The sequence below is a fragment of the Oreochromis aureus genome, linkage group 13, assembly GCF_013358895.1.
Source record: "Oreochromis aureus strain Israel breed Guangdong linkage group 13, ZZ_aureus, whole genome shotgun sequence".
Classification (NCBI taxonomy): Eukaryota; Metazoa; Chordata; class Actinopteri; order Cichliformes; family Cichlidae; genus Oreochromis; species Oreochromis aureus.
Genome location: NC_052954.1, coordinates 30,330,120 through 30,346,018, shown reverse-complemented (window position 1 = coordinate 30,346,018; position 15,899 = coordinate 30,330,120). Strand labels below are relative to the sequence as shown.

General features: G+C 39.9%; 1 protein-coding gene across 3 annotated transcripts in view; it reads right to left on the bottom strand.

Moving 5' to 3' along the window:
- atrnl1a (attractin-like 1a) overlaps positions 1 to 10,529 on the bottom strand; it is a 342,376-nt gene extending 331,847 nt beyond the window's left edge. Inside the window, exons 1-2 of one of the 3 annotated variants that reach the window (XM_039621670.1) lie at positions 8,870 to 10,529; positions 8,502 to 8,786 (exon numbers count right to left, since the gene is read on the bottom strand). In XM_039621670.1, coding sequence (XP_039477604.1) covers positions 8,502 to 8,746 — 245 coding nt within the window. In that variant the 5' untranslated portion in view covers positions 8,747 to 8,786; positions 8,870 to 10,529. Of the gene's footprint in view, positions 1 to 8,501 lie in introns of all 3 variants that reach the window. The other 2 variants (XM_039621672.1, XM_039621671.1) reach the window with 2 other exon arrangements.
- Between the last annotated feature and the right edge of the window lie 5,370 nt (positions 10,530 to 15,899).

Here is a 15,899-nt window from a genome sequence, read left to right as displayed (position 1 = left end):
GATGAACAGATTCAACTTTTGGAGATTTACTTTCCTGGATGATTGAGAATGCATCAAGATATATAAGCTATGGTATTCAGATCCCTTAATTTTTCAGCTTTTTTACTATGTTAGAGATTTATTTTCAAAGTTAGTATAGTTCAGTGTTTGCTGATTAATTCATAATAAATAAAATACTGTTTTTTGCCAATGTACATATTTTACTTTCACAATGGATGTGTCCTGAATCCAATTTACTCTATACTGAAGAACGAGTCATTAACTTATTGGAAAGTATCTTCAAATAGTTAAAAGATCTTTTTGACAACAGAACCTATGTTGTTCAGACTTGGCAACAAGATTTCATGTCATGTTCAGACTGAACAAATTCCCATGATCATGATTTAAATTCTCAGTTATCACTTCTATGGATTTAGCTCTGTTGGGCCAAACTTCTGAACCAACAAGGGAAATGATATTCATGATATTCATACTGCTGCACACAGAAGTGATGTGCAGAGCTGAACGGGGACCATAATGGACTCCAACATCACGTAATAGGATTTCGGTGCCACTATGATATAAAAACTGCGCTCACAGTATTAGTTGACAGATTAAATCAGACATGAAGTGGAGGGTTTTAATCTAAAGCTATAATCATTTTTTATAGAAATAAAAATAGCATTTTCTGCATGTATAGTTTCACTAAATATAAGTGCAATATTGTATTGTCATCTGATCGGCTGCCGTCTAAATTTGGAGCAAAGCATGCTGTATTTATCACACCCAAGCCTGATAAACTGACTGAGTTTGCTCCATCTGGCTCTACAGCAGCAGCATTATGGGTTTTTTTCCTCCTCTCTATCAATTAGTACCATCAGCATCTTTTTTCAGACCTCCCTGTTACATCTCTGTTGGGAGATAATGGCTTAAAAATGTTTGATCAGTGTGAGTTCATTTCTCTGTGGCCTCAAGTCTTTCTGGCTGCTTTCACTTAACATTCAAGAGACAAAGCAAGATTAATGCAGCAGTTTATTCTAGCAAAACCTTGGGCAAAAAGATTTACTTTGATGTGCTGCATTAGACAGTTTGCTGGTGAAACTGCCAGATGCCACTGTTACGCAGGTCTACAAGTGTTTCACCGCCTCCTCCTTCTAATCATGAGGTTAATCAAGGATAAACAGGTAACATATTTAGTTTGAAGAAATCCTTCTATTGAGAGTACTCTTTCATTGCAGCATAGTTCTCCTTTGTGATTTATGATTTACTCCTGCTGATTGTGCACTTGACTTAAGGAGACTCTTCAATTTGGCATTTGAACAGTGCTGAAAACATTACAAAAAATAAGCATGGGTTGTTTTTCAAATGTTTCCTGTTGCTGACAGGAGCTATGACAGATGAATACACAGGCAAAGCGCTTGATTTGGACATCGTACACTCGGCTTTCATCACTGAAATTTTAGTTGTTTTCCAAACTATGGTATTATCGAATACAATGTGGTTGTTTATTTCTAGGGCTACTTTTCTGAACTGCATTGACATAAGCAAGAGTTTCCTGGTGTGGATGGATGGGTCTACTAACCCTTATTCTTATACTTTGAAGTTATGGAGATATTGAGGTTTGGTGCTAAACTACAGGAAGTGCTTCCAAAATTAACATAAGGAGGATGACTACCTCTGCATTTCCTAGAAGAGTATTTTGTAGTTCTTCAATGGTTTCCATAATGTTTCTGGGCACAGCTGTCCCCCAAAGATCAGTTTGTTCAACTAGTGTGATAACTGCACAGTTAAGCAAATCATGCACTCTAGGAGTCTGTCTGTAGTGTGACCGTTACAAGTGTCTGACCAGGGATCTGCTACCTCTGTAAAAATCCTCTTGTTAATTAATTACCAAATATGTAAGGAAACAGTGTGTCAACACTTCCCCAGCTGAGCTTCAAGAGTGCATAAAAGAGAAAGTGAGCAAGTGCAAGAGAGCAGCTAACATAAACTGATGTGCACTCAGGCCAGATTTTTAAGGCAAGGTGAGCACAGTCCAGCAGGAGAGTGGGGAGGAGGGATAGTACAAGGCAACCATGCTGAGTGTGAGTGCATCCTTACAGTCCAGTCTCAATGTTTCTACCAGCAGACTGCGGCTGATGTCAACCAAGTAAATAAATAAATAGCAATACCCACACCGAACAGCAGAACAGACACCTAGTAGATACAGGCCAACACAGAAATAAAAAGAAAGAGTATGTTTCAGTTTAACAGAAGGACACAAGCACAACTTGTGAAAGATAAGTACTTTCAGCTGTGGCTTTATTTCCCAAGGCATTGCCATAGGGTACTTCATTGTTTGATTTGGCACAAATTTTATGCCAAATGCCCTGCATGCCCCAACCCTCGAGTCTCCTCCAGTCTTGGGAGAGACACTGGGAGTGTACTAGCTTGTGACCCCCAGAGGCTGGGTTTGTGTCTCAAATCAGGGATCTTTTTTTTTAATGTAAGGCAAACATTTTTAAACCACTACACCTTAGAGCCAGCACTGGTGAAAATGGATGTTAAACATAGTTTCTTCTACATTGGAGAGCAGCTGAGCATAGTATTTCCCCATTCTGCTTGGCTGCCTCTTTAAACTCTGTGTAGTAGCACCAGCTCTCCAACTATTGTGGGTTCTGTTTTGAGTCACCCTCCAGTTTACAGCTGATCTCCAGAGCAGAACAAGAATGAATACGACATAAAGATGAAAGATTCAAGACAGCACGAGAACCACAAGAAGAGCAACCTGATCAAGCTGTAGGAAAGTACTATAGGGTGAGGACTGGACCTATTTGGTTGGTAGTAAACTTGGAACAGAACTTTCAAAATAAGAGCTTAAGGATTGGCCAACAATTTTACAATGTTGACTTGAATAGATCTTGTCCTTTAGTTTGATGAGTTCTTTCACTGTGATAGAAAGCTCTGACATAAATAGATTCCTCTGTCAGTGCGCCCCAGGGCAGCTGTGGCTACAATGTAGCTTGCCATTGCCAGTGTGTGAATGTGTGTGTGAATGGGTGAATGACTGAATGTAGTGTAAAGCGCTTTGGGGTCCTTAGGGACTGAGTAAAGCGCTATACAAATGCAAGCCATTTTTACCATAGATTACTGCAAACCAACACAAAAGAAAACAGTGTGTGTTTAAAGATGTTATAAAGCTTCACAAACTTCAAATATACTGGAAACTGTAGTGTTGTGAAATGTTTAAAAAAAAAACATTTTATCAAAGGAAATTGGATTTTAAAGTTAAGTGTTTCTTTAAGTATGCTTTTGTGTGCTGTAGGTGGGGAAAAAGATGCTATCTAGTTTGTATCAAAAGAAAAACAACAAGAGAGGAGAAAAAAATGAAGACAGAGAAAATACCTTTTGAAAACAAAGAGTGATACTGTAAACCAATAAGACCAAACAGAACACATATGCCTTAAATCAATAGAAAAGCAGAGCTGTCTCCCTATTTCTCCTTTATTGGATCTATCTATGTGGCACAGTACAGAGTGTGTGTGTGTGTGTGTGTGTGTGTGTGTGTGTGTGTGTGTGTGTGTGTGTGTGTGTGTGTGTGTGTGTGTGTGTGTGTGTGTGTGTGTGTGTCATCCAACTGCAATCCAATGGCCAGTAAAGCTTTAGCTTTATAGAGCATTTTCAAAGCAGACCAGCGATATTGAAGCACAGATCCCTTTCTCTCTGCTCCCCTGTTCTTCAGTCTGTCCTCACTATAGATGCAGCTGATGACACAGTGAATTCCATTAGCTAATACAACTGTTTGGAGAGAGCATTCCTGTAATACAGGTTGTTGACAAGGAAACTTATCAACAGCTTGTTCATAATACCAGGAAGCAACCTCAGTGTCTTTCTGCTCCATTACTAGATGATTTAGAAATGCAAACTTTAACATAGAGACACATTTTCACTTTACAAATTAAAATTAGAAGTCTTTTTTTTCAAGATATCTTTTTATATTTCCACGCAAAACCTCCAAGGCTGGAAAATGAAGATAATGTTGAAATACTGAAAACTGCAGTTCCTCAAATAGCCACTTTAAATTCCCATAGATTCCCACATTAAAATGTTTCAATAGTTATTTTTCCATGTTAAAATAACTGTTGAAATAAGCATTTTTACACCCTGATACATTTTTTCCCCATTCATAACAACTAGACTCTTTTATTTGGATATTGGTGAGGTTTAAAGTTTGAGTCCTGGCAAGTATGTTGCTGTCTGCTAGACTTCATCTCCATAACTAACTGGATCCCTTGGAAGTATGTGACAATATGACGTCTGTGCTCCAGTCTCAGAGTGAAACTCTGGGATACTAATTATCTGCTATTTCCCACTAATTGGCAGGTGTACCCATATGCACCCATATGCTTTATAGATGCAGCATGCTAAGCAAGGTTTGTTCCACTCCACTCCAATTAGCACTCCATCCTTTAAATACTTCTGACTCCAAAAAACACATAGAACAAAATAGCTACAGTCTAACACCTGACACAGAAAACAATAGGTGCCATTGTGGTGGATCGGTCCATCTTTATGGTACAAGCTATAGAATATATACACAGGGCTAGTTACAGTGCATGACAATGAGGCTTGCTTCTAGTGGTCAAAGGGAGGTTTTGAAATCCATCCGTCCATTTTTATTTTAGACATTAATACCATATTCATGCGAGTAGGATGGGAAGATTATTATGTTTAGAAACTTGTTGTCAAAGGTCACTGAACACAGTCACATCATGAGCAGCCTGAGTCAGTGGTGCCCAGGCATAGGCCTGCAAATGTACCCCACTCCCCCACCGCTCCAGTAACATCAAGACTTCATGGTCATTTTAATCCTTTTCTGACATCAGATGTGTAACATGAAAGGATTTTATTTTGCTCTCTCCTGTTTTCTGTCATGCATATCCTGCTACACTGGTGGATGCTTCTATCAAACATGGCTGAAGTTTCATATAATTATTTTAGGATATGTGCAAGTTGATGCCAAATGTCTGAGCTCAGTGTTCAGACTATTTTTATTCTACTCTAGCCTCTGTATAAGATCAGTGAGAGAGGATATCCCTAATGTGGATATATCACTGACTGTAAGCTATTCACCTGCTATTCATACCTGCTATTTAAACTTTGTTTACAAGGGGCAGCCAATCAGGAGACAGTTGGTTAAAAGAGAGTGGGAAAGGAGCAAAGAACAGCTTGTTTCATACAGTGGATGAACCAAGGGTCAAACATAGATAAGGATTATTTTTGAACTGTCAGTCATGCAAAGCAACTCTAATTAAGCCCATACCTGCAACAGGATAAAGAGAGCCACAGTAGGCACTTTTTATCGCCACCTGGCAGTAGAATAAATGCTGTATAAAGCCCGAGATGCAGGCAATTTTTTCCCCACATGTCACTTCCCACATAGTTGTGTCCCCATTATATGTAACGACCTCCTATGCCATTAAATCACCATCTTCAGTGTGTTTATCAGTTAATGCCACCACCTGCATTTAAGATGTGCCGTGTTTAAAAGTCTCGCTTCACGGCTTCTTCCTAATGAAAAAAACATCCATCATTTTCATCTGTTTGCATTTCTTTCATATTTTTCATGAGTTAGTGTCTCTGTGCGATAAATCTGTCTTTCCTTGTGGTTATTTAGGTCTCCTGTGGTCTACGGTCATTTAGGATATAGTGAGTGAGCCGTTTTCATTTGTGTCTTTATTGTCAGCAAATCCCAATTCATGCTATTTATGTTTGCTCTTTTGTTGTAAACTGTTCTCTTTGTTGGTGGTCATTTTAGCTGTCTTTTCTTTGTATCGTTTAATCATCTCTTTGTGGTCATTTATTATTTTCATCCATTTGCTTTTTTTTGCACCCTTTTGTAGTGAGCTTGTGTCTCTTTACAATCATTATTTCTTTCGTCATGGTCATGTCGGTCTCTCTGTACTCATTTGAGTCCCTTTCTTGTCTTTTAGTGACCCTTTGTAGCAAACAGTCCAAACCGATGCAATCTGCTGCAGGGACCTCCTGACACCTTAAGTCTCTGTTTAGCAAGCCCTTATTAGTTGTATAGTTGTAAAGTGGTCATGTAAGGGTTAAACATGCTGTAGACTGATAGCTCAGAACTATTATGAATGATACGCTTTCACTTCATTGGGCAATTTGATGGCACAGCTGTTCTACCTTTTTAATCGAGCACTCCCATCATTTCCCATTACTTGTATATAAGAAGCACTCTGTTTTAGTGAATGATATCAAGCGGATGCTAAGAAGAAAAGCTCATCCCTGCGGTTTTGTGTTGTCCACTGCTCTTGCAACATTCATATTGATTGAGGAATCGATACTGTCCTCTAGAGAGAAAATACCAGACTGATATCCTGCCATTTCTTCATCCATACTCAAACAGAGCAGGCTGCAGGTGACCGTGACAAGGTATGCTTGTTTCTTCTGGACGATATGAGGGGTGAATATTGCCACAGAGCAAGGAGGGAGAGGGGATCTGACCATTTAAGCTGCTCTCAGGCAGAGAGAGGGAAATATCTGTTCCAAGTTTTTTTTTAACAATACCTAAAGCAGTTTTTCTAAGTCCAGCATGAAACACCTCCATTATAGAAGACATTTAATCTGACATTTGATTAAGTTGCCTCTTTGTCACGTACACACACTCCCCGGGAAGGCTTATCAGAATAACTTTCTGTAGCTGGAAGCATTTTGCAGAGCAATTCAGGCCTAACCTGACCTTGACACGACCTGACCTAGACATCAGTGACTATACTAGTTCTTGTGTACTTTTATAAACAGCAAACACATTTTTCTTTTCATATAAAATGTTTAACTTTTATCATCATGCATATGTGATGTGGGGCTTCCATATTGCTATAAAAGTCAAGAGGGAATTAACCAGTTGAACAGACAGTGGGTGGAGTGACTTTTCCCCCCAGTATCTGCTCTTTGCTGTGTAATTTCCCTTCCAAATGTCATTCTTCACTTTGCTCCACTTATTAGAGGTGTCATTACATGCAATACCAAAAGTGATTTTTATGATAAAATGTGCATGTACCATTGCCTGTGTTGGAAACCTTTAAAAACTTTTTGCTGAACATAGATGCAGCATAAGATCAAAAGATTAAAATAAAAACGTTGCAGTCTACTACTACTACATCTTTAATGCATTAAAAGATAATGTGCTAAGAAATACAATGGTACAGATTATGTTTCTACACCTAAACTTCTCAGAAGAGATGCTTTCATATCTATACATAATACTGAATGAGTTGTGGGGCTGGAATTTCTTTACCCTCTCTGAATCTCCACCTTTTCTCCTGTTAGGGTTTCCCAGTGAAACCAGACTAAGAACATGTATGAAGATGAAGATATCAAATGATCAAGTCAGCCCACCTGAGACAGGTGTGCCAGGGACCTACTCTGGTGCCAGTTCTGGGCAAGTGACACAAAGAAAACCACACGGTCCCCATGAACCATATTTGAAATTACTGCATACTCTCTTTTTGCATGCATGCGCGCAGACACAAATATGTCCCCACTCGGATGTATTATTAAACTTAACTGTTGCTGCAATCCTTTCTAGAGTACACACTAGCACTGTGTTGTGTAGTTGTACCATCTTCTCCTGCTTGCCTGTAGCTGAGCAGGTGACAGTGGTTTGTACTAATTAGTGCTTCTACAAAACAATGCCTATTCTTTTCTTCTTTTTTTCGGGTCAGGCTTGTGTCTTTACAAATATGTTAGCAGAACCCGTTCAGACTCTGGAGACATTAATCAGAACTTAACACCTTAAGTCAGCTTTGTTTAAGTTTTCTTAAGAAGTGTGGTCACTTCTTACTTTTTCACTTACTACTCAAACTCACTCAAATTTCAGCTTTGCAACCAAATCAAATTTGTCTCAGAAAACATCACAGGCAAGGCGTCAGCCGTGCAATGGCTGAATCACTTGGTTGATGCCAGCTGAAGGAGACTCGGGTGTGCAGCTCTAAAGCAGTGACCAGTCTGATGTCTGGGCTTTAAAATTTAATGTCCTCCTTTTAGAAATATGTTTACACTCATGCAGCCAACCAAACAAAGCTGTGTAGTACATTACACTCATGCATAACCGTGACTTACTATTGTAGATTCCATGTAATATTCCTGTGTACTGGTTTTCGATTGCACCAAGACAATTAAACTAACTTCTACCATTTTTTTTACATAAAATATAAATGCATAACCTCAGGGTGTTCAGTCTTTTTTTTTTTTTTTTTTTTGCTTTGGCATTAATTTACCCTCATACACTCTAACAATAGAGCCAGGTATCATCCACAGTGCTTGGGTTTACACGCAGGTGAACATTTTACACTTAATCCCTGAAGAGTGAGATTAGTTAACTAATATTACAAGATGTAGGAACCAATACAGATCTTAGACCCTGCATGTTTTGGCCTTTGATCACCACAACAGTGATATGAGAAACAGTACAACAGGTACGATTTGAACTGTAAATTCTCGCAAGCTGTCAATCCCCAACTTACTTGAATCTTCCCTGACAGTGCTGGCACTGATCCCCGACCCAGCCGTGGTCACACACGCAGGTCCCGTTGATGCACTTCCCTGAAAAACAGCTTTTATCACAAGACTTGGAGACCGAGGAGGCTTCCGCGTGGACCACGAGATGAAGCATCATCAGTATTCCCAGGTATATTTTTAACACTTCCCGGGACCTGCTCTGTGAAGACCTGGTCCAGGTGAGCAGACGTGTCTCGCTAACAAGGACCATGATGGACGCGGACAGACTTGTTTTTTTCCGAGGCTGCAAGCTGAGAGAAAGCGAGCCGTCACGTTAGGCTGTGAGGTGATGTGTTGTCATGAGCTGAGGTGTCACTTGGCTCAAGCAGCTTACCTGTGACGCCTGTGGGAAAGGCGCAGGAAAACAGCAGTTACGCTGTCAGAACATGCCGAGCTGCGGGAGAGAAGCTGCGGGACGGGACAAAGAGGTGAAACTTTGATGGAAACTGCTCCGACGTTAAAAACCCCGTGAACGCATTTCCTCTCGTAGCCTACTCATCCACTTTGACATCGAAAGCCCCCTTACGCGCGTCCAAGCAACTCTTCCAGATAACTTCCAGTGTGCAGTTTCCAATGAATACACGCGATCGTGACCGGATGATGCTCTCTCAGCGCGGAAAAGCTGTAATCCAGGAGATAAAATCAAACCACGGAGCTCAGACGACCGTGCGCTCCTCTCCTGCTGGATGTGTTCCCAGACAAAGACGCGCCCTCCCCTCTGCCCGGGTTTGTTCTCCTCCGAGGATGCGACAGCCGCAGCTCCCCCCGGATCGTCGCTTCTTCTGCTTCTTTCTCCTGCCTGCTGCTCTCGCTCTTCAGTCCGCACAGCTGGTTTCTGACAGGGGGAAACTCCAGCACAAAGCCCCGAGCATGAGCAGTACGGCCACGCGGTTAAAGGGGCAGTTCCCTTTAAACGGCATGCAGCAGAGACAAAGCCGGTGACATTCGTCTGCAACACCGTCTGTCTCAGCGCGTTTTTACACCTGAAGCGCATGTTCGAGGCGAACAATGAAAGAAGGAAGAATGAAGAAAGACATTTTGCACAAAGAAATATTTTCCCTTTACAATAATTATCTCTATGGGATGCATACCTAGACTTTTTCCTTACCTAAACCTATACCGAGAGATAGAGAGAGACCGTTATTGTATTTCCAAGTCAAAATGATGCACCATGTGCTGTACTGTAAGTAATCAGCTAGGATGGGTTTAGGGGTTCCTTTACATTTATTTCTATTATTTTTCTTTCTTCCATTTAGAAACTTAATTCTTGTAGCTTTTTTTCAGTCTCACTGATCACTGAGAGCTTTGGCTATCTGCAACTACAGCAAACTTCACCAGTAAAACAAAAACTGCACATGTTGGGAGGAAAACAAGGAAAACCCATCATCTTTCTGTATTTTCCTGACCACCAGCTGTCTCCTGATATTCCCTCAGCAAATCTAGAAGAAGCGTTGTGAATGTGGACCTTTTTGGCCCTGGACATCATGCAGAATGACCTTGATATCCAGCAATTAGGCCCCCAAGAGTACATTCATGCACACTGTATAGACCACTAATGTATATGCTGTATGATGCATATGTCAAAACAAAATGCATGCCTTGTAAAGGACACGTTATCACCCGAAGCATTACCCAGTGAGGCTGCAAGTCTGTTATCCATATGATTGTCTTTCTATTATTTCTTGTGTCTTTTTCTTGATGAAAAAAATTAGCTAATTTTCTGGTTACTCAAAAAGCTCTTAATTCTTTTCAGCAAAATCCAACACTGGCTGTTTAGTTTTTCAAGGCTGAGTAAATTCAGCCATAAAATCAAAATCCAATTTTGTTACTCATTTTCGACAGAAGTTTTTCACGCACGCACACACTGGCGCCTTCACAGAAACTTATGAGAAAGGGTAACCACAGGGAATGATCGCTAATAAAACTGCAGCAAAATGGTAATTTCTTCTAGAACAATTGTCCCGAGACAAATTGGAGACAGCATAACAACCCCCACCGAATTCATTCTAGCAATCACTGGTTCACTTTATTGCTCAAATAGTTATTATCTATGTAACATACATTTCAAAACCAGCTGGAAACAGTAAAAGATGTGAAATCCTACAGTCTTTCTATTTCAGAGATCAATCAGTGTTGATTTAAAGTGCAAAATATCTACAGTTGAGAAAAGATCCTTTCAAATAAGAAACTAACCTCTTTCTTTCTACCTAAGCTCTCGGTGCATTGGTTGGACACATTTGGATGCATCTGAGTCGATTCAAAGACAGATATGACAGCAACATTAAAACCGGACTGACACAACAGAGGCCTAATTCCCCAAACTGTCTGCCTGATTTATAACTTTATCTCACTCTGAAGGCTTTAAAGACACAAAGATGTTCTTTAGAGCCAAGCGGTGCTTTTGAAAAACAAAGCCAAGATTTGCATCTGGGCTCCCCGAGGGCTCACAAAAACCATGCAGCAAGCCAAAAGACGATAATCCTCAAACCGAAACATTGACTTCTCTCAAGCAAGATATTACTCTGCTGCAGTGTGATGAAAAGAATCACACTGTTTCAACTTGAGATATTGGTTACAGCAGTTACATATGTGTGTAGACACCTGGTGTTTAACAAGGTGAGTCTCAACACTGCAGTGAGTTATTTGAATCCAAATTTCTTCCAAGCTACAAAAAGGGACGGCCAAAATTTGCCAAAAAAATGTATTTAATGGCTAAATTATACTAATAAATAAAAGCTAAGGGTATTCTGTGTTCAGGTGTGTAATACGCAAAAGCACTCCAAGTCATTACTAACTGTGCAGCTTTGTGAGTCTCTTTGATCTTACAGTTTTGGGGTTTACAGCTTATTTGCTGCAAGGTTCGATCTCACTGCCCTCACCAAAAAGCTGTTTTCTGCAGGAGCACGTAACTATTTAACACAAGCTCTGATAGATCCACTGCACGCTGTATTCCTGCACAACAAACAGACAGGCAAAGTTAGCAGTCAGCAGATGATGGAACAGGAACATCTACAGAGCGCGTAAACGGTCATAAATTACTCTTAATAATTAGTGGAGAATATAGATTTTACAAGCAGGTTAATAAACGTCAAAAACCCTGCCTGATTAAAATTTGACTGTAATTTAGTTCAAAGTCTTTTCAGGCATGTACAGACAGCTTCTCTCAGCTGTTTTTAGCAAAAAAAAGTCCCTTTGTGACCACTTATACTGTGTGCTCAGCGATTTCACCATAAACCTCAAACGTGCAGAGAGCAAGTGTATCAAACTGACCTGAATTTCATGTGAAAGGATCACGGCTGGTGATGAGATTCAGGTCATGCTGCAACAACTGAGGAGTGGGTCACACCAGCACATTCTTCTTTCACCAGCTGTACCCCAGATTTTCCTCCCTTCAGCTTCACCCACTTCCCAAAAATAAAAAAATCAAGTTGAAGAGTTGGCCTTCTGACACAATGGGGGAGATCCAACACAGATCTCAGACGCACAAGTCCAAGAGACATAACAGCACTTCCAATGAGAGATCTAAAGATAAGATTGGCCAGATTTAAGTAGATATTTTTATGGACCTGGACTTTTTGATCATACCTCATGTAAAGCATGGCCACCCCATGTCACCAATGTGATTGTGGGCTACTGTTGTTGGCTTTAGCACTAGTCTGTGTGACTTTTTTGTAGCCACAGGTTATTGTATATGACCATACAGTCTAATGTCAACATCTACATCAACAATGATATAGCAAGCTAGCTAACATAGCAGCTCAGCTGACCAGAGCAACAGGGGTGTCTACATCCCAGCATCCTCCATAGTAACTGCAGGTGTAGTTTGATACACAGAAAATAGTGTCTTTACAAAACTTCTCAGAACAAGAGTTCATCTTTCCCCCAAGTAGCCAAAATAAAAAAGAAAGCAGCTTTAAATTAAATAAGTCTCCCACCTGAAAGATCACCAGATTTGCTCCTACAGTCTGAAACGATTTCTTTTAGCATTCCTGAAGCAACAAAAAGAAATGTTTTCACTTTAGAAATGTGACCATGGAGGAACGTGGCACAAACACACCTGACTTTCAACCATGAACTGGAGTTCAAGCTCATCTGTGACCACAGTTAAGTTTTGCTTTCACTCAGTGTTGCTTTGATTTTCACTTGCTGCTTTTTTAAGTTCGGGTATATCAAGGAAAACATCATATTTTGGGTAAAAATGATCCTTTTCATGACATTAAGTTCTTGTAACACTGATGTGAGAAACTTATTTTATCAGAGGGTGATCATGATGCTCCTTGTGATGCATTACTTATGGTCCAGTATCAGTGTCCACCTGTGTAGTACAAACATTTTGCTGAGTGACACCATGATGATGCTTGAACAAGACAAGGAGAGACTGTCAAAGATCGAAAAGCACACATGGACTTCAGCTATTACAAATAAGTCATTCACATAATATTACTTCTGTCTTCTTGAAAGGGTCTAAAACACACTATATGGACCTACTACCTATACATGCATACGACCTAGTTTCATAGGTGAGTACCGTTACCACTACACACACACATACTGGTGGTGGCAGGTGTCTATAAGGAAGTATAGGCCAGGAGTAAAGGCTACAAGCACACATTTTACATCCTTGACAACGGGCTTATAAATAAATCTCTGTTAGGTCAAAAGCTCAAATTAGCACCAATGTAACACGACCTTACATGATGACATTTACAAATATCATTAATGCAAATATAACTGATGAAATATTACTTGGAAATGTAAATAAAGCAACCTCTAAGACAGTGAGCTCAGAAGAAATCGTTGAGTCTGAGAACCTTACTGGGTGCAAAAATGTCCTAAACCTAAATGATAATTACAGTAAGTTGACACATAAGACAGCTGGTGACATTATCGCACCAGAACAGCTTGCAAACATCCATTTAGAGGCTTTTCTGGAGCTTTTTTCTTATTTCCTATGATCCCCATAAGCCATTCAGGACTAACATTCACATAAGTGATACTTACCTCAAGACTTGAAACTGTTTAGTCGAGGTTAGGAACGGATCCGCACACCAAGGATCCAAACTTTGGTGTGCGGTGTTCACTGATTTACGAAATTTTAAAATTAAGAAAAACAAAAGAAGATGACTCTGAAAAAGATAAGTGAAAGCCTGCAGTGTTCAGCAAAAACACCGAGCATATCTTACAGTGTAAAAGATCCATCAGCTACATATGATTGGGACTGGTTTTATATGGGTTTGATACTTCACACTAGGCACATCAATCAACAACATTAAATGATTTTAACAGCCTATTTAAAAAAAAAAAAAAACCACTCAAATTCATTTCTAGTGCCTTCGGGTATGTAAAGAATACATTTGGCTCAGAAAGAACTCTTATTTGGACTTGGTTTTATCTGAGAGTTGCAGGTATTCCGGCAGCCAGCCATTTCTTGCGGAAACAGCTGTTTTATTGCAGGCTGGTTTTTCCCTTTCTACACCCCTCCTGGGACACGCAGCACTACCTCCTGCTCGTAGCAGAGCACCTTGCTGCTGCTGATGCTTCTGCTGCTGACATACACTTATTTCTCTGCCCCAATTTCGCAACTCTATTGCCAGCAACAAGACCATCTGCTTTGCTTCTAAATTAGGGAGAGTATTTATCAAATGTCTTCCGATGAGAATACTGATCTGGGTTCTGTTTCGCCTCAGAAGATGAGATAAATGACAAGGTCAAGAATATGGGGGTGTGCACCTTTTTCCATATCAATATTCATTAACTTTCTAGCAGGACATGAAGTAGAAAATTAATTGTTTGTCACAGTGCGGTGTCAGGACTGTCAATGTTGTAACTTTAACTAGATGCTTTCATCCCTGGTGGTGTTTCTGAGTGAATAAATACAAATGAAAGTTACATGTCATCATTCTTTTAAAACATTTCTAGGCTGAAAGGCCTAAAAACGCAAACTGTCACCTCTGTGTTCACATTTCATGGTTTTAAGCTACAAGGGACTGCGAACGGTGGTGTTAAACCTCACTGTTAGCCTGTGGGAAATTGGTTTGGCTCGTTGTTATTCCTGCTGCTTGAGTTGAATCCTATTATAGATCGTTTTTAACCTCCCCCCAAGGGCCAAACTAGGATTATTGATTGGCTTACACAAAGAATCCACTTTGAGGGGAAAAATGAAAAAAATAAATAAACCAATATTGATTTTTGACAGTTTGTTTATAATTAAACAGTGCAATAACTAAGTGGTGCGGAGGGACGGGGATGAGTAAGGATTATGCGGACATGCAGGATAGAGAGAAGGTGCATCCAGCCTATTTGGTTTGCTGCCCATCAGCTTCCTCTCCGTGCTCATATTAATGTTTTTCACTACCAGCTGTGGGGTGTGTAATAACGCAGATGTGCCTCAAAAATGGCTACAGATTGAGAGCTACTGCAGCCATTTCACCGACATAAAAAAGAAAAAAGACACACTAAAACACACACTGACGTACAGCGGGAGGGTGGATGATAAAAAAGAAAGGGGAATTATATTGTCCTTGGGAAGAGATTATAAAAACATTAGAAATGTTGATTGATGTTTGGTGCCCCCTGGTGTTTAGTAGCTGCTAAGGCAGGTTACATAGAAATTTAACAACCAGATCGGTGAAAAATTAATTGTTTAATTTGGAATCAATTATTCTAAGCTCAAGGACAAGGTGAAGTTATCAGTGCGTGATTTGAAGCTAGGATGGTGTCCCTGTGTTCAGTTTCAGCCCTTCTAGCCATCACAACAGTGTAACGCTCCCTAACATTAACAAATACAGCTGGTGCACTGACCCGACACATTACAAACATGGACTAAACATTTATTTTCTTGTGAAGTCTTCAATAATATGTTGGTTTTCTAACTTGGCACTCGGTCCTTGTGAGCTTTGAGAACTCCCAGTATAAAGATTTCAACACTGATATATATTTTTCAGCTCAGAGTCAGACTCAGACTCAAGATTGATAGAGGAACACAAACAATATCCAGTTGAAAAGAATAAAAAATAATGATACAGAAGACACAGAAGGGCTTAACTGGAGGCTGAGTGGGGTTTTCCATCCTGCTTAGGGCTCCCAGAAGATGTGAGAAAGTCATGATTGACTCTTTGTTTAATCTCTTTGTCCTTCTTGAAAAATAAACGCATGACAAAAGACTGTGAAATCATGGATTTAGGACATCTGTGACTGAGTGTGTCAATCATTTGGAAAATGAGAAGTGAAGACTTGCCCTGTAAATATGATATAAACACATACCACTCTGAAAAACAAGGTCATAAACTGTAAGAAAATGAGATTAGTTTCAACTAGTAATTGTTTAATTTCATTTCAAAATCAAATTTCTCAGTTTCTCAGAA